Source organism: Chaetura pelagica, unplaced genomic scaffold (genome assembly GCF_000747805.2).
Source record: "Chaetura pelagica isolate M959 unplaced genomic scaffold, ChaPel_1.0 scaffold1061, whole genome shotgun sequence".
In the NCBI taxonomy this organism is placed as follows: domain Eukaryota; kingdom Metazoa; phylum Chordata; class Aves; order Apodiformes; family Apodidae; genus Chaetura; species Chaetura pelagica.
Genome location: NW_009952091.1, coordinates 4,259 through 28,720, shown reverse-complemented (window position 1 = coordinate 28,720; position 24,462 = coordinate 4,259). Strand labels below are relative to the sequence as shown.

The window sequence follows — 24,462 nt, the reverse complement described above, 5'->3', positions numbered from 1 at the left end:
TGGATGCAGCGGGAGGTCTGGCTGGGCTGCCTGGCCTGTGCCCAGAGTCCCTGGGGAGCTGCCCCTTCATGGTGGCACAGGCCCCGCTGGGAGGGGGGAACTGGGGCTGCTACAGGACCCATGGCCCGGGCAGCCATCCTGCCCTGTCAGCCCCGTCTGCCCCGGCTTTCTTCTCTGTCCCTCCAGGGACATCCTCAGCTCCACGCAGGGAGGCAGAAAAGCCGTGTTTGCAGCAGGGACACACACCCATGGCCGTGCACCAGAGACCAGGGAGGGAAAGGGAACAGGCCTCTGAACACAGTGATTTCTTTCCCTTCAGCTGCGCAGCCTGTGAACAGCAGCTCCTGCGACAACCAGCACCCAGCAAGAGAGACCTGGGCTTCTGGGAGAAAACACAGCCACAAAACGTCATGTGTGTTATTAGTTACAGCTCCCAGCCACCGTGATCTAATCTGACAAGGCCTGTTTTAGGCTACAGTGTTGGTGTGATGGGACATGAAAGCATGTGCATTGACCTTTGTGATTAAAAATAGCACCCATCCCACTTCTATCACTAATGAATCTGACCATGTCCCTTCAAATTAAGATCCAAAGGCATCTTTTTCCTTTCAAGGGAAATAAGGAGTAACAATTTTGCCAAGCTCTGCAACAAGATGAGGTAGCTTTGTTATATTATTTTAAAGTTAAAAAAAACCCATGTAGGGCTGAATCATACTGAAGTATGAAGTGTGATTTACCCACCACCTCTAACCTCTGTAATTTAGAATTCACTCATTCTTATCAAATGGCCTGGAGCACCAAGCAGGTGAGTCTATACTTGTTTGCTATTTATGACTGCAGCACTGCAGCTCCTTTGCTGGCAGAAATGGAAGGAGACAAAGTCACACTGATTTTCCCTGCAGAGTATCAAGCTTTTTAAAGTTGCTGAATCTCAACATTGGCAGGAATGTGTTTATTTCCCCTCAGGTGTATTTATGATTAGTAAAGACACTAGTGGAGTGCAACTTCAAATACAGCACCACAAGCTGCTGTTTAAAATATTGAGAGCAACCTTCTACAAGCAGTACCATTCCTGAAGAAAGACGATTATATTTCCATTGCAGCAAAGTCTCAATGCCCTGATATGGCAAATTATCCCTATATGGCAAAGCATTTAAGTGCCTTCTAAAATTTAAGGAGCAGAGCAATCTAACAAAGGGAGACTGGCCTGCAGGTCACACTATGCTCTGCATGGAGCCTGTGGCTTGTCTCCCAGCAGAGACATTGGGGACTGGAGAGCCCATATTTGAGTAACAATGTGCTGCCACTTAAATTTGATTCTGCCCTAAAAGGATAGGAAAGATCCGAGTCATTGTGAAGCCAGGGGTCCCTGGGTGAGTGAAAGGGAGGAGAAACTTCTCAAACTGAAGCACCGTTTGACTCTGAAAGGGGAAATCCTAATTTTCCATCAACTGGGGAGCATTACTGCATGTAAGAGAGTAAGTAAATCAGCTGGGAGCTGATTCTTTAACCATTTAAGGTATTTTTCCTTTCTCCCATCTTTCTGTTTTCCTCTAACAGGTGTTTAAAGGTCATTTGCAATGGTTGCTGTAGAGTAATGCTGAAGAGAAGCGGGACGAGCTCCACATCTCCCAAGCCACAATTAGCCATGTAGTGCTGTAACATGGGAATAAGAGTTTCGGCAATGCCTTCAAGCCTTCTCTAATGCCTTGAGTTGCACAGTCCTGCAGCGCTGGCTGCATGAAGGACTTGGCACCTCACAGCTGATGAGCAGAAGAGTGGTCATACATCTGGATAGAAGCTAGCCTGAGGCTCAGGAAAAAGTAACAATATCCTGATATTATGGGATACACCCTCAAAAGAAGAGGACTTCTTCAGTTCTGTAATTGTGAAGAACAGTTGATACAAAAATGTAGCATAGGAGAAAAGGCCTAAGGATAACAGAGATGGCTGTTCAATGAGCCATAGAACTTCCACATTATGTAGGATACATAGCCAAGAAATTCAGGGGTGCACTGGACACAATTCAACAGAGAATGGTTCTCAACATCCCGAAGCAGCTGATGACCACAAGGACGAAGCAGGCGTGAGAAAAATCTGCTTTGATTAAATAATTTAAAACCCAATGACATACTCAACAGATTTTTAACTTGTCTGCTGCCTTGCAACAAATGAAACACCCAACCTGAACACCAGGCAGATGCCCATGTCTGTGCATCTCGTAGTAACCTACGAGAACACCTGCTAGATGTCTTTGCATTCATTACATGTAATTTATTACAATTAGTGAGTGTGGCCAAGCTTGCTGTTTAGCAACACTGTTAGGTATGAGGTTCCTGTCAAGCTATCAAAGCAAAAAAATATGTTTTTTGTTTTGCAGCTTGTTGCTAATAATTATGAAGAAAAGTTATTTTTTGTCAGGTGTAAAAAGGCTAATCTTGCAGTGTGGGGAGTAAAAGTACAAACAGGTCAAGGCAAACCCTCTGAGATCAGACAGATACAGTCCTCTGCACCTACAGAGTACATACGGCACAGAGGCATGTGCAGAATCAAGACAAACAAACACATTGCTGAAACTGTGATTAATAATGGCAGCACAAACTTCAGAAATGCAACTGTTCATCTTCTGACCCCAAAGTTCCCTTCCTGCTTACATATGGAAGCTAACCTCATGAAATCACTCTTCCTTTCTTAGGGAATGTAGCGTCCTAGACTAGGTTAGAAAAAAAGCAAAAAACCCACAAAGTACCGTTACCAAGAAACTAAATTTTTCCATTTCCTAACTTTGGTACAAAAGTAATGCTAAACTGGTGGCAGTGTCTTTATGCAGACAGGCAGTACTTCCTGATCCTGATGGAAGCTGGAACAGGAGCAGCATTCAGAACTACTGAAACTGCAGCCTTCATTAAGAGGATTTGCTGCTAGCATGCACGAAAGTTGTTGAGGATCTCTTTCCTCTGGACACCACTGCTGCCTCCTCACAGGTCAGTCAGGCTTGTTTTAGGGTCGCTGTCAGGAGAGGACTGACCCACACATCAGCTCCAGAGCTGGTGCTGGGGCTGCAGCACATGGTGTCAGCTCTGCACCCCATGGCTGCACAGGGACTGGGACACTGCACCTCTCCCCAGATACACCTCTAGGCTCTCTGGACATTCCTCTATCTCCTACCCTTGGGCCAAGCTTTTCTACAGAACCAGGGAGATCAAAGTACATTCTTCCACAAGCAGAAAACCACATGATGCCTGGAGCTAGCACCTTAGCTACAAGACTACGATTGCCTAGCAGGTGGCTTTAGAAGTGGCAGTAGAAGTGGTCTCGCCCAGAAAAATAACCTTCAAAAACTTACCACAATGAGTGCAACAACAGACAGTGTATAGTAGATCGAATCTCTCAAGAGACTCCATGATGACAGTGCCACAACCTGGGAAAACAGGGACAGAGAGGACGTCAGCCAGGCTCTCACCATTACAACTGCCACGCTAACAGCACGTGACAGAGGTAAGGCTGTCACTCTGTGTAAGCTCCCCACACATGTCAGGACACAAAGAGGAGACCCAAGCCAGGACACGCACTGCCTGTCTGCAGCTGCTTGAGGAACAGCCAACAGGGAGGTGGGGATGGACAATTCTTAAGAGTAAAAGGTATAAGGTCATGGGCAGCAGATGACTTCTCTACAAAGTGGCAGACATGGTCAATCACATCAGTCTTGTCAAAGCCATGGAAAAGGGAATCAAGGCCCAAGTATCTGTGAACAAGGGAAAGAGAGGACGTCAGCCAGGCTCTCACCATTACAACTGCCACGCTAACAGCACGTGACAGAGGTAAGGCTGTCACTCTGTGTAAGCTCCCCACACATGTCAGGACACAAAGAGGAGACCCAAGCCAGGACACGCACTGCCTGTCTGCAGCTGCTTGAGGAACAGCCAACAGGGAGGTGGGGATGGACAATTCTTAAGAGTAAAAGGTATAAGGTCATGGGCAGCAGATGACTTCTCTACAAAGTGGCAGACATGGTCAATCACATCAGTCTTGTCAAAGCCATGGAAAAGGGAATCAAGGCCCAAGTATCTGTGAACAACAGAGAAGTTTCCCAGGAGCTCAGCAGGCTGCTGGCAGATCCCCAGCACGTTGCCTGAGCCTTGGCAGAGCCACGGCCTCACCCACCACACTGACAGCTATCACTACAGGTCTGGGTGCATTTGCACAGGTTTTGGGACAAATATGCAGATTAACACTTCAGGAAAATGTTAAGAGCAAAAAACCCAAGCATTTGTATGCAATAGAGAATAAAATGGGATTGCTGTGTAGTTCATTTCACTTGACACCTTCCAAAGCCATGGAAATGAGATGGAATTGTCATTACAGGTGAAGGAGCCTGCAATTCAGATCTTATAAGAAAAAAATAACACTGATTAATTTAGCCTTGAACTTCATTAACAGTATGCAAAAGGGCAGATTAAAAGCAGTCATGTGGTGGTAACATCTTCTGTATGATTACATTTTTTGCAGTACCAGAAAGTCCCCTCAGTAGAAGGTTCTCCCTAAATCTTTATTTTCCATTTCTGGAGGGCATTTCAAACACAGTGGGTCACATACTCCACAGGTGTAAATCACCACAAGGCAGATGGGAGAGGGCTAATTTACACTGATTTGGATCTGGTCACTGAACGTATAAATTGCATTTTCTGACCGCATCCTCCAGTCATGCTTGTGCATGTATTCAGTGAAACAAACAGGAACTTCATTTTCATTTCTATGATATCTAAATAAAGGTCCTGTATCAGAGTGCTAGCAAAAATAGTTTCCCATATTGCTCTGCATATTAACTCTTACAATATTGGAATTTTCCAGAACTGCTAAAAAAACAAATGCTGTTAAAGTATTCTGACAACTATACTTAAAAAACCCTCCAGCCTCTTAATACTATGGCTTTTTAAAATGAATGTTAATTTATGCCCAGTGTAAAGTGTCCTTATGCAATCACTGACATGTAAGAAACTCCCATTTAAAAGAGAAAAGCCAGCCTTTGATGTCCTTGAGCCAGATTAGATTCATACCAGCTCATGATACATTTCAATGCACGTAAGGATAGATGAATGGAGATGCTTTATGATGGAAATTTCCAAATGTAGAAACCTGGAGTTGGGTTCATAATTCTATTCACAGATCCTTAATTAAATCTCGTATCTTATAGATGGTGGACCCCTTCATTTTGATTAAGTAATTTTTTAAAAAGAGTTTGTAAAATAATTTGACATTATTCCACTTAGCTCTTATGACACTGCTTTTAAGGTCCTATATACTCTTCTCAGCATGGATGCTGGTAGGAATTCCACAGCTGTAAATGTAAACATTTCTGAAGCAAATGACAAAGCCCATCTGAACAGGCTTGCTGGCAACTGTTGCTGTTCTATCCAGTAAACTCTCTCCTGAGTACAAGGGGTGTCACCAAGCAGCACTGCACACCTGTGATGGTAAGTCCTGGTTACTATGAGCCGTATGAATTCCCTCTCCTGTTCTTTGATATTCAACAATCATCTTGAAGGTAGTCTGCAATTTTGTTCCAGGGAATTTTTCTCAGACACCTGAATGAGCACATTAAGATGCAGATGCTTAAGTGCAACTATCTAGCAGGGACCTAGTGCCCTAGAGTCACAGACAAGATGCTGTGGGAACTGCAGGGACTCGTGTGTTGATTTCAGGTTGGATTGAATGGAACATGCTTGTGCCTGGGACTTGTACAGGCTGCTTACATTTCATAGACATCCTACTGCTAGGTCTCCCTGATGCAGCAACCACAGGGCAATTAAATCACAGCTCTTCATACAGTGAGAGTCATTTAACTGATGTCTTTGAACTGTTTGATCACTGGGAAGACCAATCTAATACAGGAAGCTGTGCACATAAGGTAAGCCTGAACAGAGGGCAAAAGGAGCTAATTAGCACTGAGGCAAATGGCAATCCTTTCAGCCTGCTGACAAGACTCATGTAGCCTAGTTCTAATCGCCAGGACCTTGAATGCCTAAGTTGTGCCACAGTCTTGCAGCAACCAAGGACTCCACATGAACCTTAGAACACTGGAAACCACTTAAATTACAGATTATCAGACTAAGGCAGAAAGGTAATCAGGGAAGACACCAGCTTAAGTAAAATCAGCATAAAACTTGAGTTTTAAATCAGCAATACTGTAACTCAGCAGAGAACTGGTCCATTGGGAGCTGAGCCTAAGGAGGCAGCTGCAAAACCACTGACTGTCAGGTGACACATTTCTTCCATTCGGTGGAAAGACCCAAAATTCAAACCCCAGACAAGTGCCCATTAGCCCTCTCTTGACTACAACACTGGGGACTGAATCTGGCATCTCCAGAGCTGACAGGAAGAGCTTGTTAGTCCAGGCTTCAATGAGAGGCAACCCCACCGACAGGTCCAGAACAGAGGACCCACAGTGCCTGCTCACCTGCAGGCTGCAGCATCACCCTTGTTTACAAGGACTTGTAGTGAGAGGTCAAGGGGGAATGGATTAAAACTGGAGGAGGGGAGATTGAGGTGAGACATGAGGAGGAAATTCTTGAGTGTGAGGGTGGTGAGACCCTGGTCCAGGTTGCCCAGGGAAGCTGTGGCTGCCCCATCCCTGGAAGTGTGGAAGGGCAGGTTGGATGGGGCTTGGAGCAACCTGGGCTGGTGGGAGGTGTCCCTGCCCATGCAGGGGGTTGGGACTGGATGATCTTGAAGGTCCCTTCCAACCCAAACCATTCTATGATTTTATTATTTTAGACATTTGATTTCTCACTGGTAAACTTTTGCCCTGCAAACTCTTATGTATAACATCTACTACTCAGAAGGCTTATTTTCCTTTTTGAAGGTCTGGGAAGCACAAAAGTCAATATTTCATCACTTGCAGTTTGATTTCTGTGGTCCTTAACTCAGGAAGCAGCAACCTTGTGCAGCACACACTATGTCCTCCATCCAGCTCACACACAGAGATAAGCCACCAGGGAGAAAATCACTGAAAATCAGACACTGGCACCTGCTGCTCTTGGCACCCTAGTTAGCTCAGGGCACCCAGGGCCTCAGTGGCAATATTCTCCATGCCCATACTAGGGCTTCACCACTTACCGTCTATAAAAGTGACCTTTCTCTCTTCCGCTCTTACAAATTAATTCTCTCCCCTTAGCAGTGCAGAAGCTCCTCTTCCAACCAGAAGAGCCCTGGTGACAGAGGCCATCCAGCTGGCTGTTCAAAGCCTGCTACTCACCTGCTCTCCCCACTGCAGCACCGGCCTGAGATGCAGCATGTGATGCACAACAGGCTGCTGAACTGCTGCTGCCCAGGCCCGAGGCAGTCCAGAGGGGCATGCCTGCTGGGTATCTTTTCTGAGTGTTATCTAAGCACATTCATGTTCTTCTAAGGATGTTTTTCACTCTGAATCGCTCCAGGGCTTTTTCTCCTCTCATGGCCCATTCTTTGCTTGACATTCTTGGGCTGAATGATCAGCTACAAACACTGCTCAGAAATGTGAGGCTTTGGAAACAAATCTTCCTAATCTTGTCTGTCTGACACCCTCTGGCACAGAAGCTCTAGATTTTCAGGTATTAAGAGCTAATAACTTAATTTGTTAATGTGGAGCATTAACCAAGGAATGCTCGGTTGAGGGTGTCAAAAGATTACAGCCAATCTCCACAGCAATTAGCCTTAAGACTCCGGAGTTAACAGAGACTTTCTGATGTGAATCCACTGTTCAGTGCCTCACAGCTGGAAGCATCTCCTGCCTGACTGCACATGGTGCTGCTGACTCTTCATGTGTAGTTTGGTTCACTGATCTTGACAGAGAGACAGCCGTTCAGCAGAATATGTTTTTGGGCAAAGGTGAAGGCTTTGCATGAGTTTTAAAGGGAAGAGGTAAAATATCTCTAGTTCATTAGACATAATTTTATTACAAACCTATGTCCTGCAGCACTGCACCACAAGCAAATGTTTCTTAGATCATGGTTGCTATTTTGGGTAGGTGCAGCTCTAGGGTCCAAAGGTGTTTCCAAATTAATCACTGGTCTGGAATTTTACTCCATGAAGTTTGAATGAGGCTGTACTGAGAGACACTGTGGACTGCACAGAAGCAATTAGGGAAGCCTGACGGAGGCTGGGATCTGGTATGCAAATCCAACCAATCACCCTGAAGTCACAGCTGCTCAGCCAAACTAGGCAGAACATTCAAGTATTTTTCATGAAATGGCTGAGACTTTCTCCACCAAGTACTTGGCAGAGAGAGCAATGACTTGATGGACACAGAAAACCTGCCTACAATACATCTCACGGGGTGAGCACCAACAGTGCTTGACATCCCTCACCAGAGAAGCCACCAAGCTTCCTCCAGCGCCAGCAGGGGACCACAATACACCAGGGCTCACTCCTAGTCTCACTCCTCATGCCCTGCACTTGTGTGTGAATACATGTGCTGCTGAGGAATTGCTCCCGTATGTCAGGCAACAGCAGGCAAGTCTTTGAGCCTTTGGAAACTGGTCCAGACCTAGAGTTGGTGGGTGTCCCTCAGGATCAGCTCACACTTCCAGGGACAACTGGCAAGTGGGTCGCGAGTCAGATGGATCACTGGGCTGGTGGCCACAGCAGGCTGCTTTGGACAGTCCATACCTTGACCCATGACTAATGCACAAGTTCAAACACCCTGCATAAGACAGCAGCTCAAACCAGAGAAGTTAAAAAGACCCCTCAAGGTTTTGTGCTGTTCCAGCATATGTCAATTTCAATAGGAAAGCAAGAAAAGCAATTTTTTTTCTGCCTGTCTTGACAGCCTGGGAAAATCCTGACTTCTGAGCAGCTGAATATCCCTGACTGCCTCTGGTGGAGCTGTCAAGGGCCTCACCCTCTAGGGCAGCCCTGACAGTGACTGATCTCTCAAGGTTCTTCAGTTTCCGTTGACAAGGCACAGGCTCTGCCTTTTAACTTCGTTGTTTATTATTTTAAGAAACCCTTGCTCAGCTCAGGTAATTACAAGAATCCTGCCACCTGCCTGTTCATCCTCACTGATGGGGATGTCAGCGAAGTACCGTTAATGTGAGAGTGACACTGCCTTATTTGTGTTCATCTCTATATTAAATTAGGCTGGAGATCCATCTCCAGTTTGAGAAAGAAGCCACTGCAAGTCTCTGCACACTTCCTGGGAGCCATGGCCACATGTGTTATGCTAAAGGAGAGAGTGTGAGGCATTCACCTGGGACTGAAGCAGCCCTTGTTCTGCCTCCACCCTGTGGCGTAAGCTCGGGTGAATTAACTAAGCACTCTGCCTTCCTTCTACAGGAAAGAAAAGATTTTTTTTTACCCAGCAGCAGCGCTGAGGAATAAGTGAGGGACTTACAGATGTCCCAGATACACACTCACCAAGCTAGAGCACAACATTCACTTCTCATTCACACCCACCTTGTCCACACACAACTGTTTTTCTCTGTTTATCTCTTTTTTTGTCCTAGTGTTAAGCAGCTTACTAGCATCCATTTGTTTTGTTTGCTGCTGCAAAATATTCATATCCTTCCCTGCCCAGCAGTACCTGGGGTCTCACTTTCACCAGCATCTTTCCCACAGCAGAACACAGGGCTGTGCCTGAGCTAAAAGCATGGCTAGAAATGCCACATCCAGGACTTGATACAGTTTGGAGTGTGGTGTGCTCCTGGTGGCATGTTTGACTCACTCCATAATTCAGATGCTGAATCAACCAAGGGGGTCCAGCAGGACCTCAGAGGCTGCCCATTGGTCCTCAGTCACTGGAGGCTCCCAGCCTTCATCTGTGGGATGTTTTCCCTGACATCTAAAGTGCATCTTCCTGGCTGCAGTCTGCATCCACGTCTGAAGCACAACAAGTCACACCCTTCCACGCTTCTGGTCCTTTGCGGATACTCTTCAAATGTATTTCATCTCAACCAAATCTCCCTCATTTGCTTAATAAAATGTCCTATGAACCTGGCTCACAATCCTTCCTGTCACTGACAAGTCCTGCTGGAAGGGATGGGAGCGTTTCTGCTGGCTCCAGGGGCAGTCCCTCAGAGATGCAGGGAGATATCCCCCATCAGAAGGCAGCCTGCAGCAGCCAGCAGTGTTTGGCTACTAGGAAAGACAGCAAAGCGAGTGCTAGAGGTAACACCTTTGGTTCAGAGGCTGCAGAGTTGGTGATGTTTGAAAGGTCATGGCCAAACAGAAGGTGGGAAATGGTAACTGCACATTTAGTATTCTGCACACACTTCATCTCTCGCACCGGTAAGTGTATCAGTCCTACAGTAATTGCAATAGAGACATAAGGCAGAAAGGAATTCCTTAAGAAAATTACTGCAGTATTCCAGCAGTGTATATAAAAAGAGGAACTGCAAGTTCCACTGGGACCTGCAAAATTAATTTTCAGAAAACTTCCCTTGCTATAGACATTGTTACATCCCACCTGCAATGAGCAAATCAGTCAATCAGAAGCTAATAATAATTAGCTGCAAATCAAATACAGCAGAGGTCACAGGGTGATCTCTCTTCCCCCTTGCAGCTCCTCCAGTGACCATCTGCCAGACTTGGAGATGACCTTATGAGTCAATCACACTTATTTCCACTCTACAGTCCCTGGAGGGAACAGAAACACGGGCCAGAGCAAGGTCCAAACACCTCTGGGTCTTTCCCAGGGAGCTGGGGTCAGGGCATTGCAGGGGCACGAGAACTTGCTCCAAGGGGAAGGTCCTGGCGCTGTCTGGAGCAGCATGCTGCTCCCGCTGGGACAGCCCTGTTGTGCCCTTGAGGGACAGGTGAGGCGGCTCCCCAACGCCAGGAAAGTGTGCCAGAGGCTACCTTGTGAGAACACAGGAGGAATCCCTGATCCCACATCCCCTCCTGGCACGCTGAACCACCCTGCAGCAGCTGAGACGTCAGACAGATTCCACACAGCAAGGCCCTGCCGCCCGTGCAGCCCTCCTGGGAAGCTGCAGTGGCATCAGCCAGAGGCTCCTGCGCTGGCACCAACGGCACAGCAGGATGTGCTGGAGCCAGCGCCAGGAGCAGACAGAGACGCTCCCTCTATATCCCAGGATGATCTTCCCATGCTGTTGGCACACTGGGGCCCAGGACACCATGACTGTCCAGACCATAACCTTGACTGAGCAAGCCTGGGCAAACACACCGAGTCCTGCAATTCGGGCTCGCCCAGGGCTTTGACCAATACTAAACACCTCTCTCACTGAACTGAAGTGAAACACAAAATGTGAGCGTTCAGGCCAAAAAAGAAAGAAAAAAAAAAGGTCTTAAAATACATGTCTCTAAGCCAGTAATTGCCAAGCAGCTCTGATCTAATGGACTGGCTGGGAGGAAAGCTTCCTTCCAATTACCACCCCCTAATTTTACCGCTGGTTATCCAGTCTTTGCAGAGTTCAACAGTCACCCCAGCTCCTAGTCTGTACATTGCAGACCAACTCCATTTATTCTCATTATTTCCCCAAGAATACTTGCTTTTTTTAAGCAGCTCTTGATATTTTCATTACTGCGGCAGCAATCTGTCTCTGTGACGTTCTCAGAATGGAAACAGTGGACACTCTCCAAACCTCAGGACAAAGCCAAAAATATTTCCCTGCTCAACTGGTACTCATAATTGTCCATGAGTTATTCAGATCAGACGTCTCTTTAGCTCAGATTCCTGCAGAGGCAGCAGGACGCTGACGACCTGCACTTGCAGATGTCTCCTGGACTGCAGGCAACTCCCTGCAGGATCTGCAGCAGAAACCCAGGACAGCTGTAGACATGGTACAGAAAGGCATGCACAGGGTAAACACTTTTCAGTCTCCTGAGACTGGCCAATTCTCATCAGATATAAAAACAGATTTTTATATATATGATGTAAGAAAAAAACACCTCCCAAAGTCAGTCCACATCATCAATCTGTGTGTGAATTCTGACAGAGAAAACTTGACCTCAAATGGTGATGGTGTCTAGTGGCAATTGCAGACTGGACTTGTTTTGGTACTGGTAGGAATCCATTTTCAACTCTTCTGCTTACCTCCCCTATTTGTGTCCTGCTGTTGCATGTAACTCTGTGAATGCTAATATAAATAAACACTGCAACTGTGACGACCAGACCAGTCCTGGATCACTCACCATCCTGGCACCTGACCTGCCCAGTACACCAGTCCCCATCACATCTTCCTGCAGCAAAAGACCAGTGGTCACAGACCAGCAAAGAAAAAAAAGCCCACAACATTCCAACTCTCTCCTCCCAAAACTCCTCCACAATTCAGGGGAATAATAATAATAAAAAGCCAAGGAATGCAACCATAAAGTCAAAGGTTAGTGAGGACTCCAGACTGAATTGCCGTCAGTGCAATTAAAGTTCAAAAGACTAAGACACATACAAGCTAACTATATGACAGAACTAGGTTAGAAATAGATTATGAAAGTCCCAGTCTCTTCAATAAACAAAGTTCTACCTGGTTATTCAATCTCTGTTCAGTCTCCTTGTCTCAGCTCTTCACTATGTGTAGCACCTCTCTCTCAGGTGTGCTTCCACCAAGCACAAGTCAGCAGGGAGCTCCCAGAGGCACCTCCAGTTTCCAAGGGTTTGCCATGACTTTGATGGAGGAGACTCTCCTGAATTTAGTTCCTTTCCTCAGGTAAAAGAGCACTGCTGGGGCAGAAGGTGGCAGGTCAGATGGACAAGTTAGTCCTTTTTTACTGCAGTGTATTGAGAAATGACACCTGGCCACCAGCTAGACCCCTTGAAACAAGAAATAACTGCAAGAGCCTCTCAAAAACCAAGAATGTTTCTGGCACAACCCAGCAACTAGGGTGTCCTGCTCCACCTTAAGCAGCCTGTCTTGTTCTGGGTACAGGTAAAACAAACTAGAACTCAACTGAAAAACATACCAGTTAAATGGTAATTAACAATTAAAGCTATGCAGATTAGAAATTACTCTTTAATGCTGGAGTGACTTGCAACTCATGGTTATACTGCTTTCACTTCAGCACTTCTCACTATCCTCATCCTTCATCCTCTGCAACACAGCAAAAGGCTGCAGTTTAGTGCTGGAGTGGGACAGGGAGGACTGGATGACATGGAGCAGGGAGCAGCAGAGCTGCAAAATAGAGAAGAATCTGGATGGGAGAATTTTCAAAACTGAACAAACTCTGCTTGTACTGGCTTGACTGAGAGCTTAATTAAGCAAGCATTGACTGTTCCCAGAATCCCACCTCATTGCTGCCAAGGATGATGAGGGCAGTGGATGGAGGGGAGATCTGTGTAGCACCAACACGAGTGAGAGATGATAGGACAGAGAGACTGACGCCTGGAGGGGACCCTGGGCTAAGGTCAGCCTCCCCACACACAGCTGGTCTGCAGTGGTGAAGAAAGCCCAACACAGCCCATCACACCCCAGACAGCAGCTACACTCCTGGATTTCTGCCCTGCTATCTAGTATGCATCCATGTGGAATGTTGCTGTGCTTATGTCTGAAGGTCCGCATCTGCTACCATGTCATCTCTTGCAGCATGCTCTTACCTTCTCATACCCTCTCTTTGCCTGCACAAAGCACAACAGACACAGCAACTGAATCAACAGAGTTTGGGTTATGTGACTTAGCTGCACAACTGGAAGAACGTGCATCGGTGTCACACGTGTACAGACAACTGAGGAAACAGCTACAGACACATCCAACCTGCACTACTTCAGTATTTGGGGAATGGGGACAGTTCTTAATACATTTCCACATACTAAAACCAGCTACGGCTCAGAAATTGCCCTTGCTGCCTAATTAAATAAGGCTTCTTTTCCTTGGTGTGTGCACACGTCAGACACCAGCAGAACCGCAACACAATGCCAGGAAAAAGAAGGAAAAGCTTCTCAGGCTCATTGCCTCAGACAAGTGGCTGCACTCAAGCCATCCACAAGGGTAAATTTTATCTATCTCTCCGAACATGCCTTGGTCAGATTTCAAAAACGCATCAGAGGTCAAGTTCCTCAGCTTTCAGAGGCCTAGTTTAAGATGTTTTAAAAAGATCTGATTTTCAGCTAATTTAGAAAATCCAGCCCTTGCAGGTGGTTTTGGTTTGGCCATTAAATGCAGGCAGCCTGCACTGATCCTCAGCTTTTGAAAACTGGTCCTCCTGTGCCAAGGGCAAAGACCTCAGGAGATTTCATTGCTCATATCAGTGAGCAGAGACAGAAATAAAATAAAAATTCCTCTGGACCAGAATCCTCACTGCTGATCTGTAAAGTGTCATCAACACTAATTGGAAGAGAAAATCAAGTCACTTTCAGACTACTTAAACACACTTTCCCACTTGTCAGTAACAAACCACGGCACTAATATTTTTTATATAAACTAGAACCACCCTGGTTTTGAAATCAGTAAGAAGCTCCCTCACTCTTAAGAGTCTGATGGGCAGAGGTATCTCTGACATACTGGATTTGAGACTTCTTACCATTTTCATCACTGTTAAAAAAAAAACAAAAGGACACAAGGGATTTATAATACTTAACACTTTCAGAAATGTCTTTATGGTCACTTATAGCAATTTTGCTTGCTTGCTTGTGTTAATCCTTCCCTAGAGCTAGTAACACACAAAAGTTCAGCTCTAGGCTGCTGCACGGCAGCCACATGGTTAATCTCCTGAATCTGCTGACATTCAAACCAAGCCATTTTCCAGCCCAACCTTGTAATTTCTGGCTGGGACACAAAGAAAAAAAGGAGCACAATGATACATCAATGCTGATTTTCTTCTGAATTGATTGCTTTTTAGCACAAGAGCAGCTCTCCAGGCATGTTCTGACACCACCTTGGTTCTTTGGGAACCCTCAAGCAAGTCACAGCAGCTGAACAAGTTGGGTGGCTTTTAGACACCCAGCCTGCACACAGCTCAGCCTGCAGAAATGAGCTTGGCTGCAGCTGCTTGCAGGACCGGGGCTCTAGCTACTAAGGTGATACATTCCTTACAATTTCAAAATTAAATACATAAACAGAGAAACAAAGTGGAAGCTTTGCTGATTATTGCTTTGCTGGAGGGCTTCTGGCAGCCTGCTCCCAAGCTATTCCAGATGGACTGCAAAGCATGAAGCACTTCTCCCTTCACACAGCAGCGCCCTCCCTGGTGAGCCAGGCTCAGGCAGCGTCTGCTGGGCAGCAGGGATGCGGAGCAGGGAGGGCAGGATCCCCACAGCTCTCAACAGCACGTCCTGAACCTGGCTGGGGAGGGCTCCTGCTCCAATGGCAGAGGTGACAAGCACTGCAGGAGTGTGTGGAAACAAGAGGCAGGGCAGCCTGGGACCTGTTGAGCTCATGGAGCAAGGAGAGTGCACAGGCACTGGGGGGCTTCCCATTTGAGACTTTTTGAGGTGGGTAAGTGGCCTTGTTAGAGGGTCCAGAAGGAATCTTCTCCCAGTGGCTTTGTCTCTGCTGGGATGACAAAACAGGGGCGTGGGGGCAAAGTACAGGCAGATATGTTGCAAGGCTCAAACATGAACTGGCCGTGGAGTACATCAAGTCTGCAGCTGGCAGAAGAGATGGAAACACTGGAAAATGGGATTGCCATGGATCTAGAGCAGGCTCCTGAACCTCCAAAGGTGCCTGCCTGGCATGGACAAAGAAGGAATCAGGTAAGAGCAGAGGAGGAGGGAGAGAAGAAGGGAGCTAGACCACTGTGGGCCTGGCAGAAAGCTGCAGAGAGAGCTACAGGGTGGATCCATGATCTGCAGGGCGAATCCATCTGGAGAAAGCTTTTCACTCAAGCCTCAAGAAATAGGGAGGGGTGGCCTGGGAGATAAATGAAAAGGGAAGAAACCTGGACTGCCTGGGTGCTTAGAGGAACATCATCACACTAGCAAAAGCAAGCACTAAATGTTAGGAGAAGAGGCAATTGAGTAACTTGCTTAATTGACGTCAAGAATGATCCCAGGGATGAAGCCAGGACTCATGATGACAGAGGTGTTTTGTGTGTCTCCTTTGCAGAAGGTGGAACATGAGACGGGAACATGATCTAGGAGAAGAAAAGAGGCTCACATGGCCGAAGCAGCTGAATGGTCTCAAGGAGAGCTGGGCTGTATGGACACTGAGATGGCCACTTAATCAAAATCCAAGGGTCAGCCCATCAAGAAAGTGCTTGTGCAGTGCTGAGGTGGAGCAACAGGAGCAACATCTGAGCCAGAGGGAGATGAACAAAGAACATGCCACAGGATGGTATACTTCCAGGGGAAAAAAAAGGCCTGTGCCAGCTCTAATTGGCCCCTAAAATGACAAGTTATTCTTTTGTATTTCATCTCTCTGTGCTTTGTTTCCCCATCTTTGAAACATCCCTTCATCTCACAGAGGTTTGGAGAAAATTAATTAATTGTTCATCAACTTCTCAGATACAATAGCAATGAGATTGGCAGAAGTTCAAGAGGAAATTAATAATTCTGCCTCTAGAACAGGGCTTGAATAGACCCTAGTAAATAAGGCAGAAGGGTACAGACTGAACAATGAAGAGAAAACAAAATAAGGAATAGCTGCTCATTAAGTGAGCAAAGTCCATTCTGTGCACTGCGGGAGGCAGGGGCCCTGTGGAGAAACCAGCAGGGGATCCTGTAATTAAAGACTGTATAATAATACATACACACCAGGGGGGCAAATTAAGGTTGCACAAGGAACCTCAAGGCTGCCATTTCTAACTTTTCAGTGTTTGACTTTCAGCCTTAACAATGCTCTTCTGACACAGTTTTCAGGAGTGTAGTGTCATATGGAGGTGTGGGCATCGCACTTTCCTTCTCCAGTGCCAGCGGTGGGATGTCTGTTCTGATTTATTCTGAGAAGTGTGCATTTACCACCCATTAAAGGCTTAGAAAAATAATCTGAGTTGGTGTTCAAGTAAATGCATTCCAAATTTTGGGGGCTGTGGGTTTGTTCGTTTTTTTAAACAAGGTGCATGTAGCCAAACCCAGTATTTTCTTAAGCCAAAGAATAATACATCCAACATAGCACATCCATACTAGAACCTATGTTTAAAATAAAACACATCCTGGCGAGAGCTGGTCAGTATTCTTCAATTCAACCTTTTACTAGTTAAAGAAAGCTGAACAAAAAAAAAAGGCTTTCTCATGATACCAAACAGTTCTGCAAAACTTAATGAGTGCCTCTGGAAAGGCTACAGAAGACCCCTGCAGGTTTCAGGTGTGGGCTTCCCAGCCCCCACCACAGGTGATGCCACACTCCCCAGCCCTCTGCCCCCAGGCAGCTGCTCCACAATCCCCAGCACGGAGACAACTCCTCACCCCGCTATGAGCCCAGCACCTCGGGGGGTGGAGCAGCCCCAGGGCTGTGCCCCACCACATGCTGCTGCCCATGCTGCTCCCCAGCCCCAGCCTGGCTGTGCTGCATCCTTCAGAAACAAGCATCTCCCACCTGTAATTGGTCTCTTGAGAAGACTGACATTCTCTGTCAAACCCCAAACTCTAGCAAACCTTTTCCCCTGAAAGCTGTGATTTATGGCTATTTTTTAGCAGGTTTCAACCATGCAATCAATGCCATGGAGAGTAAAAATTAGAAGAATGAGCTCCTCTGCCATCGTGCTAGAGTTAATTGTCTTCACTTGCTTCAAAAAAGCAATCTGCACAAAAAGTCCTACTGATTGTAGGAGAACACCTCTGGGGAACAAAGATTCATGCCCTGGGAAAGCTTTGGTCATTAAAAACTGGCCTGAATCAACCAGGCTTTCAGAGTAGGAGTTACAGTAGAACCACTAATGTATGGAGCCTGTGTTGCTTCCAGCTGCATTTTCCCATGCAAGTCAAGGGAGCTTAGGGAGCCAAAAAGTACCACTGTGGGCTTTTCCTGAAGCTTCCCCACACAGAAAATGTTTGGTTTCATCCTGAAAAAATGCACAGCTAATGCAAATAAAATTGGATTACAAACTTTCCAGGGAAAGCCCAACCTGTCTGCTTGGGTTCTCTATACTGATCAAGCTATACAGGTCCTTTCTCTCAAGTTCTTCTGGGGCCAGTTACCCTCTTGCCCAGCACTGATGTTATCCTGCTTCTCCTCTTTACACACAAGCCTTCACAGTAACACTTCAAAAAACACTTCATGAGGCTGTAAAAATACTAGGCATGTTGGCAAGTGCTGAGGTGAATGCAGATTCAGATACTTAATTATACAGTCAATCGTGTCTGCAATTCAGATCTCACAACTTAATTAATTTCAAATTAATTGCTTTCAAATAAGCAGTTTGACATGCTAGAAAACAGAAAAAATTATACTAGGAATGGACAGCCTTACTGCTAGTGAGTAAAAAAGTTGGGGCACCATTGGAAATGTTCAAAACCTGACTGGACAAGGCCCTGAGCAATCTGCCAACTTTCAATCCACCTCTGCTTTGAGGTGGGGGGTTGTGGTGTGAGGGCTTTGGATACTCCGCAGGTCCCTTCCCACATAAACCATTTTGTGATTCGGGATGCAATTAATGTGATAGACTACAAGCAAAGACTGTGTCTTTTCTATACAACTTCAGAAGTCATGCCAGTCACCAACAACGTTGTGCCAGCTCAGCACACGTCTGAAACCACCTTGCACAAAGGCAGCATCTTTTGTGATGCTCCTGAAGTGTCATCACTCTTTCAGAGGCATCTTGCTTGGCTCACCAGCATTTTTACCAACCAGAGGCACACACACTTCCTGGCTCCTTTGGTCTAAACACAATGCATTTTTCAATAGCTACGAAGAGGAGGTGTTAAATAACTAACTTTTATTCTTTTGACCACCCACATATCTTGGGCAGATTAGGATTCCTGAGCTGGCATTTGCTGTTCTTTCAAAAAAGCAAGAGGAATAGTGCAGGACCCTATTAAAAAGAACAAAGCCAGATAAATTTATGGCAAGGTTGTGAACCTGGCAGCCTATTTCACAGTACAGCCAAGGCACAGGATGAAGCAAGAATTGCTAGGAATCATAAAATGGTCTTACCTGTCCTGCAAAAAGCCCACACACGCCAATAATACAGAGAATGTTAAATACAGCTGAGCCTACGATGGTTCCAACGCCTACATCTCCTTTTGTGATAAAAACACCTGAAAAACAAGTTCAAGTCAAGTTGTGTAAATTGCAAAGAGCAGAATTTTTCCACAAAAAACCTGCAGACCTCACACCCTATTAATGAATGTAAAGACACATATCTGTTCTGCTTTTTCTCATATTTAATAGGGCAACTTGCAGAGAATGGTACCAGGGTGAATAAAGGTGGCAGAACTTGAGTTCTGAGGGAACCTGGATACATCGTCTAATGAAAACCAAATACCTTAGACGTGTCTAAGTCACCAACCTCCTGGTCTTGTGGTTCAACATCATGGTATAGATATCATAAAAAACAGTAAGCTCCAAGGGAGCAGCTGGTCAGACACAAATCTGCAGGAAACTATCTCCTATAAGATGCCCCCTCACTGGTACTCTGCTCTTCCCCCAAGCCCTACTGGCTTCAACAGGCAAGCAGAAGCTTGAGCTGGAGCTGATTCAGAGCTGCCTGGCCACTAGCTACTTGCAAGCTCAGGATACCTCTCAGGATGAGTTATGGGGCTATGTTACAAGCTCCTTTCAGAGCTCTTCTGTCAAATTTGGTTAAAATTGGCCAATGAGGTTAATGGTGAGGGAGATGAACTGACAGACACATGCATCATGGTACTGCACAAAATTCTTTCCTTAGGAAGTCAGCCTAAAAATAACACTCCATCTCCTGCTAGCTGTCAGCCTGTTTAAATTCAGCACTTGCTTTTAAGGTTCCAACAGTATTTATCCAGCCAGTGTAGTTTAGATTTTTTTCCCACTTTATCTTTTGCAGAAGCATGTTACACAGAAGCAGTCACCCACCAAGTGACACTCAGTATCTGGTGGATTACACCACAGCAAGATAATGATCTGACCACTCGGGCTTCTCAAAGCTGCCTGAAGGAACTGGGTTTGATTTCCACTCTGCTACTGCACTATCCTTAACAATACAAACAGAATACAGACCCAACTTGGTTCAATTTAAGTTCCGATGTTTTAAGTCTTCGCAAGAGTTTGAAGCTTTGTGTGACTTAATTTGTGCTCTGCATCTGATAGATGTGATTGACTTAGAAGTATCTTCTGGAGAAAGTATCTAAGCTGAGAGTAATTCTCCTTGGTGATGCAGAACCCACCTTAACCTCCTAACCACTGCTCTGATGGTCACCCACCAACAGAGATGTGGATGAGTAAAACCGCACAAACACTTTCCCCTTGCGCCAGGCAGCATCTGCACAACATCACTGATCACACTTCCCAAAAGTGGAAAGTTGCTTTGGCACTCTGATGCTCTGACTCGTTGCTATGAGAAAGCATGGCACATCTTCTTCTCCCCACTCTGGTGTTCATACTTCATCTAGTGAGAACTCCCCACAATTAGCCCTACATGTGGCCAGGTATGATATAGAATGCTACAGGCATTGAGCAACCCCATTTCAACTCTGAAAAACAGGCAGGGACATGTGGAGGTTTCAGGAAGCAGCAAGAGGTTAGTTACCTATGACAGATGTAAACAGCTCAGGAGCAGAGCTTCCTGCTGCCATGAAAGTTGCCCCAGCCACATCTTCGCTGAGATGCAAGCGCTGCAGAAAAACAGACCAGAGTCACAATTACAAAACTGAGAGGCTGAAGGAATTCAACTAGGAACATTAAACTGTCTGCCAAAGGTGGGAAACTGCTCACATGTATAAAGTTTTACATTAATAAAGTTTGAGTGTAGTGGAAAAAGGCACCATGAGCATTGGCTACTCAAGTCAGAATCTTGTAGAGAGGGCACGTTGTGGCTGCGACAGCCTTTAGAGGGGGGAGAATGAGCAGTGCCCAGACAACAGTGAGGCAGCTGTACCTATCACGGCTCTTTGTATCCTCCACAACCCAATACTACAGATGTCCTCTCATCTGCTTTAGCCTGTAAAGGGTAGGGATGGGCTCAGGCTTGGTTCACCCCCAGCCACCTTCCCTGGCATCATTTCAGCCTTGGCCATTTAACGTCTCCTCACCCACTTGGATCACCATCGACAGATACCTCCTACAGCTGCCCCCTAGCAGTGTCCAGGGACTATCTAGAGCAGGGATTTCTGGAAGGGGAGAGGTTCAAATACTCCAAGAAAACTTCATCAGCATATGCAGTTTCCAAAGATTTACTTGGTTAATCACTCCCTTTATGCTTTCTGCATTGTCACTGCTCCATCTGCACAAGTTGCTGCTCAGTGAACACAGGCTGCTAACGACCACATGCCTTGCTGGCACCTTCCCCGGTTTAATGAGTAGCTAAACAAAGTGTAGACTGCTGAGCTGTCCCCACACAAAGCCAGGTTGCTCCCATATGTGTGGGACAGAGGCTGCCACCGGGTGGGCAGGGGCAGAGAGCGGGGGGGGTGCTGCCCCAGCACAACTGGCTCTGCACCAAAGGACATTTGCACAGAGACAAAATTGCAGAAATCCTCCCACCAATCTGATCTGAGGATCCCACAAGGATCTTAGGCCCGTAAGAGCAGGTAACTCTATCCACTGACTGTACACAGATAATGAAAAATACTGTAGGTATGTTACAGCGACAAGGAAAAAGGACAAGATGGGCCCTGACCAGCCATACTTTTAAAACAGAAGATCACAGTATTGCTGCGCTGCTGTAAGAGCTTGTGGAATCTGATTAAACACAGCTTTATGTAAAATTATTCTAAATAGGATTAAAACAATTGTAGAAGTTCATAGGATCAGAAGTAGATCCCCAAAGGCCAGCTTCCTCTGCAGGATTCTCTATGGAAATACAGACACAGTCATCCCACAATAGTCTGCCTGCAACTCGATGGTGTCCTTTGAAAGAAAAGATCATGAGCCAAGGAAACCAGCTGTGCTTTCTGTCGGGATGGTTTTATTTAAAGCTATAGTCAGTTCCCTCGAGAACAGTTCCTAGATAATTTATTGCCATGCATATGATGATTAAGCTAATACAATAGAGCAGAAAATAGAGCACACGAGGTAGGAGGCAAAAATGTGTTCTCTGGTATTTGCAGACAAATGCTTGCAATTGACAAACGAGGTGGTTGTGTCATGTAAACACTCCAACAGCAATACCAGAGAGTAGGGGGCAAATGCAAGTACAAGCTGTTTTAGGAAACAAATTAAAATCAGGGCTTTATTTTAAGTACATCTGAACTTAAACAGAACAAATTTGTGGAACAAATTATCATCTCAACACACCCACTTGGGAGCGCAAATGCCATGTTGGTTTAACTCAACAACCACTATCCTGACTAGATGAAATTAAGCCAGAAAAAGGGCATTTATTTTAGATTTAGGGAATCTAAACTGTGAGCAACAGTAGAATAACTAGCAGTTGATCTCCAGGACAAAAAAAGCCTCCGGGCAAGAGGTTTGAAATTTTTTTTGTGCTGGATATGACAAGTAGGTGGTAGTCAGATGGTAGATCTCATCAAGTGATGGAAGAGGACTCAGGTGTCCTCCTAAAGTAGCCTGGCTCTCCAGGTCAGCCTGCTCATTTCACAGGCTCTTTAGGTGGGGAGTATTGGTTGGCGGAAGCAAGGGTGGCAGCACCTGCTGTCATCAAGCAGACATAAAATCCTCTGTTTCCTAGAGAAACAGGCAAAAGTGGACATTACCAAAGGCTCCAGAGGTCTTTGTGAAGTGACCCAAGCCTTTTCCCCTGCCTTCTTGAGCATTGGGCAAACCACAAAAAACTGGATGTTTTGAAGGCAGGCATACATAAATAAAAAGGACCTGAATGCCCCTCAAGGTCACCTATGGGGTGAGAAAAACCTTTTTTGGGAGAGAACTGTAGTGTTGTTGCCTTTCAGTTACCTGAATACTTATGTGCTGAAATACTAGGAGACTTTTTGGGGACTTATTTTCTGATGATGCAAAAAAGGCCTTTATGGCAAGGGTGCTGAACTCCAAATATCAGGTCAATTTAGACTGACCATCAGAGCTGTCAGCACAAATGATCTCTACTGCCAACTTCCACACCTCCTCCCAGGGCCAGGCGCAGCTTGTGCCCTGCTGAGTGACACTTATTGCCAGGCAGATCGGCACATGTCTCCTCCAGCTGACAGAGACGTTGACCTAGCAAGACCAAACCATATTTACATCGTCAGAGACTGACACTGCAGAGAGCCTGCAGGCACTTCGGGCACATGGTCTGTGTTCACCCTGCAGCTGTCTGAGCTGATTTAGGCTAAAATGTACTCGTCTTCTAAAATTTCAGTGTGCCAACCTTAGCCAAAGAGGGATAGAGCCCCATGCAATTGCTGGAAGTGTTCAAGAGCTTCTTTACAGCTGCCCTCGCTCTCCCTGCTGCTTTGCACCTCACAGCAACACAACGCAAGGTATGGAACTCCTGACTTCCAAGGTAAGGTACAAGATCCGTGATTTCTGCCAGGGTTAATCAGCAGGGGTTTCAATTTATATCACTGAAGGGGAGGGCCTAGTGTTTTTGAAGAGACATCTGCAAAGACACACAAGGGCAAGGCAACAGAAGCTATCCCGGCGGGAAGCGCCAGAGCACCTGGAGAGCCCTCAGTCTGTAACCCCTGTGCCGGGCGTGGCAGCAGCTGTGCTGCAAGGCCCCGCAAGTGACCTTGCTTCTTTCCCAACCTGATGCTTGGGAGGGTTCCAAGTTTTAAGGTATATGAAACTCAGAGACATGCTCTGGATCAGTACGTCCACATGGAAAACAAGAAATAAAAGGTTATCATCTTCCATGTCCCAGGAGAACTGAGTGACATGCTCGAAGCCTTAACTGAACCAAAGCACTGCTCCCTGCCTGGACAATGAACAACACTCCAACCCTTTTGCCATCTCCGATGGCTGGATCCTACCTCCAGTACAGGGCTTCTCAGCTGGAGAGGCAGGAGCACATCAGCAGCAAGCAGCAGAGCACAGGACAAGCTGACAAGCTCTGCTGGGCTCACCTGGAAACCCACACTGTAGCCAGCCCCACCGGGGAGCTGAGTTTGGGAATTACTGCTCTAGAAAGCGTGTTCTTCACTATGTTATACACTGCCTCAGTTTTTATAAGTGGTATGATGCATTTACAGGAAACGTTATTTAAGGTAACTGATAGCTCTAAGGGGAAGCATCAGCCAAGTTTACCCCCACCAGCAGACTCCCAGCTCATCTCCTGCAGGCGAGAACATGAAGCTGAGCCAACGTACACAGGCAGTGTTGAGCAACTGAACAAGAAGCATGGGGAACACTCTAAGACAACAGTCAATACACCATCATCACCTTCTGAGGCTCTCTAGAACTGCTGCCAGAGCAGGACACAGGCTTAAGTAACATCTTCTAACACTTACTTCACAAATCTTCTCCAACGAAGGGACAAAAAAATCATCGCAGACAATTGCCAAAGCATAAAACATATACACAGCCTGCAAGAGAAGAGAGAAAATATTGAGTCTGGAGATTGTCAAGC

The 24,462-nt window shown here is 46.1% G+C and overlaps 1 protein-coding gene across 1 annotated transcript in view; it reads right to left on the bottom strand.

Annotated features, from left to right (window-relative positions):
• The window catches only part of SLC24A3 (solute carrier family 24 (sodium/potassium/calcium exchanger), member 3), a gene marked incomplete at its 5' end in the record, with an annotated part of 52,227 nt that extends 27,781 nt beyond the window's left edge, over positions 1-24,446 (bottom strand). The window contains 4 exons of the mRNA XM_010005657.1: positions 3,347-3,421; positions 18,957-19,060; positions 20,527-20,611; positions 24,344-24,446. Coding sequence (XP_010003959.1) covers positions 3,347-3,421; positions 18,957-19,060; positions 20,527-20,611; positions 24,344-24,446 — 367 coding nt within the window. The remainder of the gene's footprint in view (positions 1-3,346; positions 3,422-18,956; positions 19,061-20,526; positions 20,612-24,343) is intronic.
• Between the last annotated feature and the right edge of the window lie 16 nt (positions 24,447-24,462).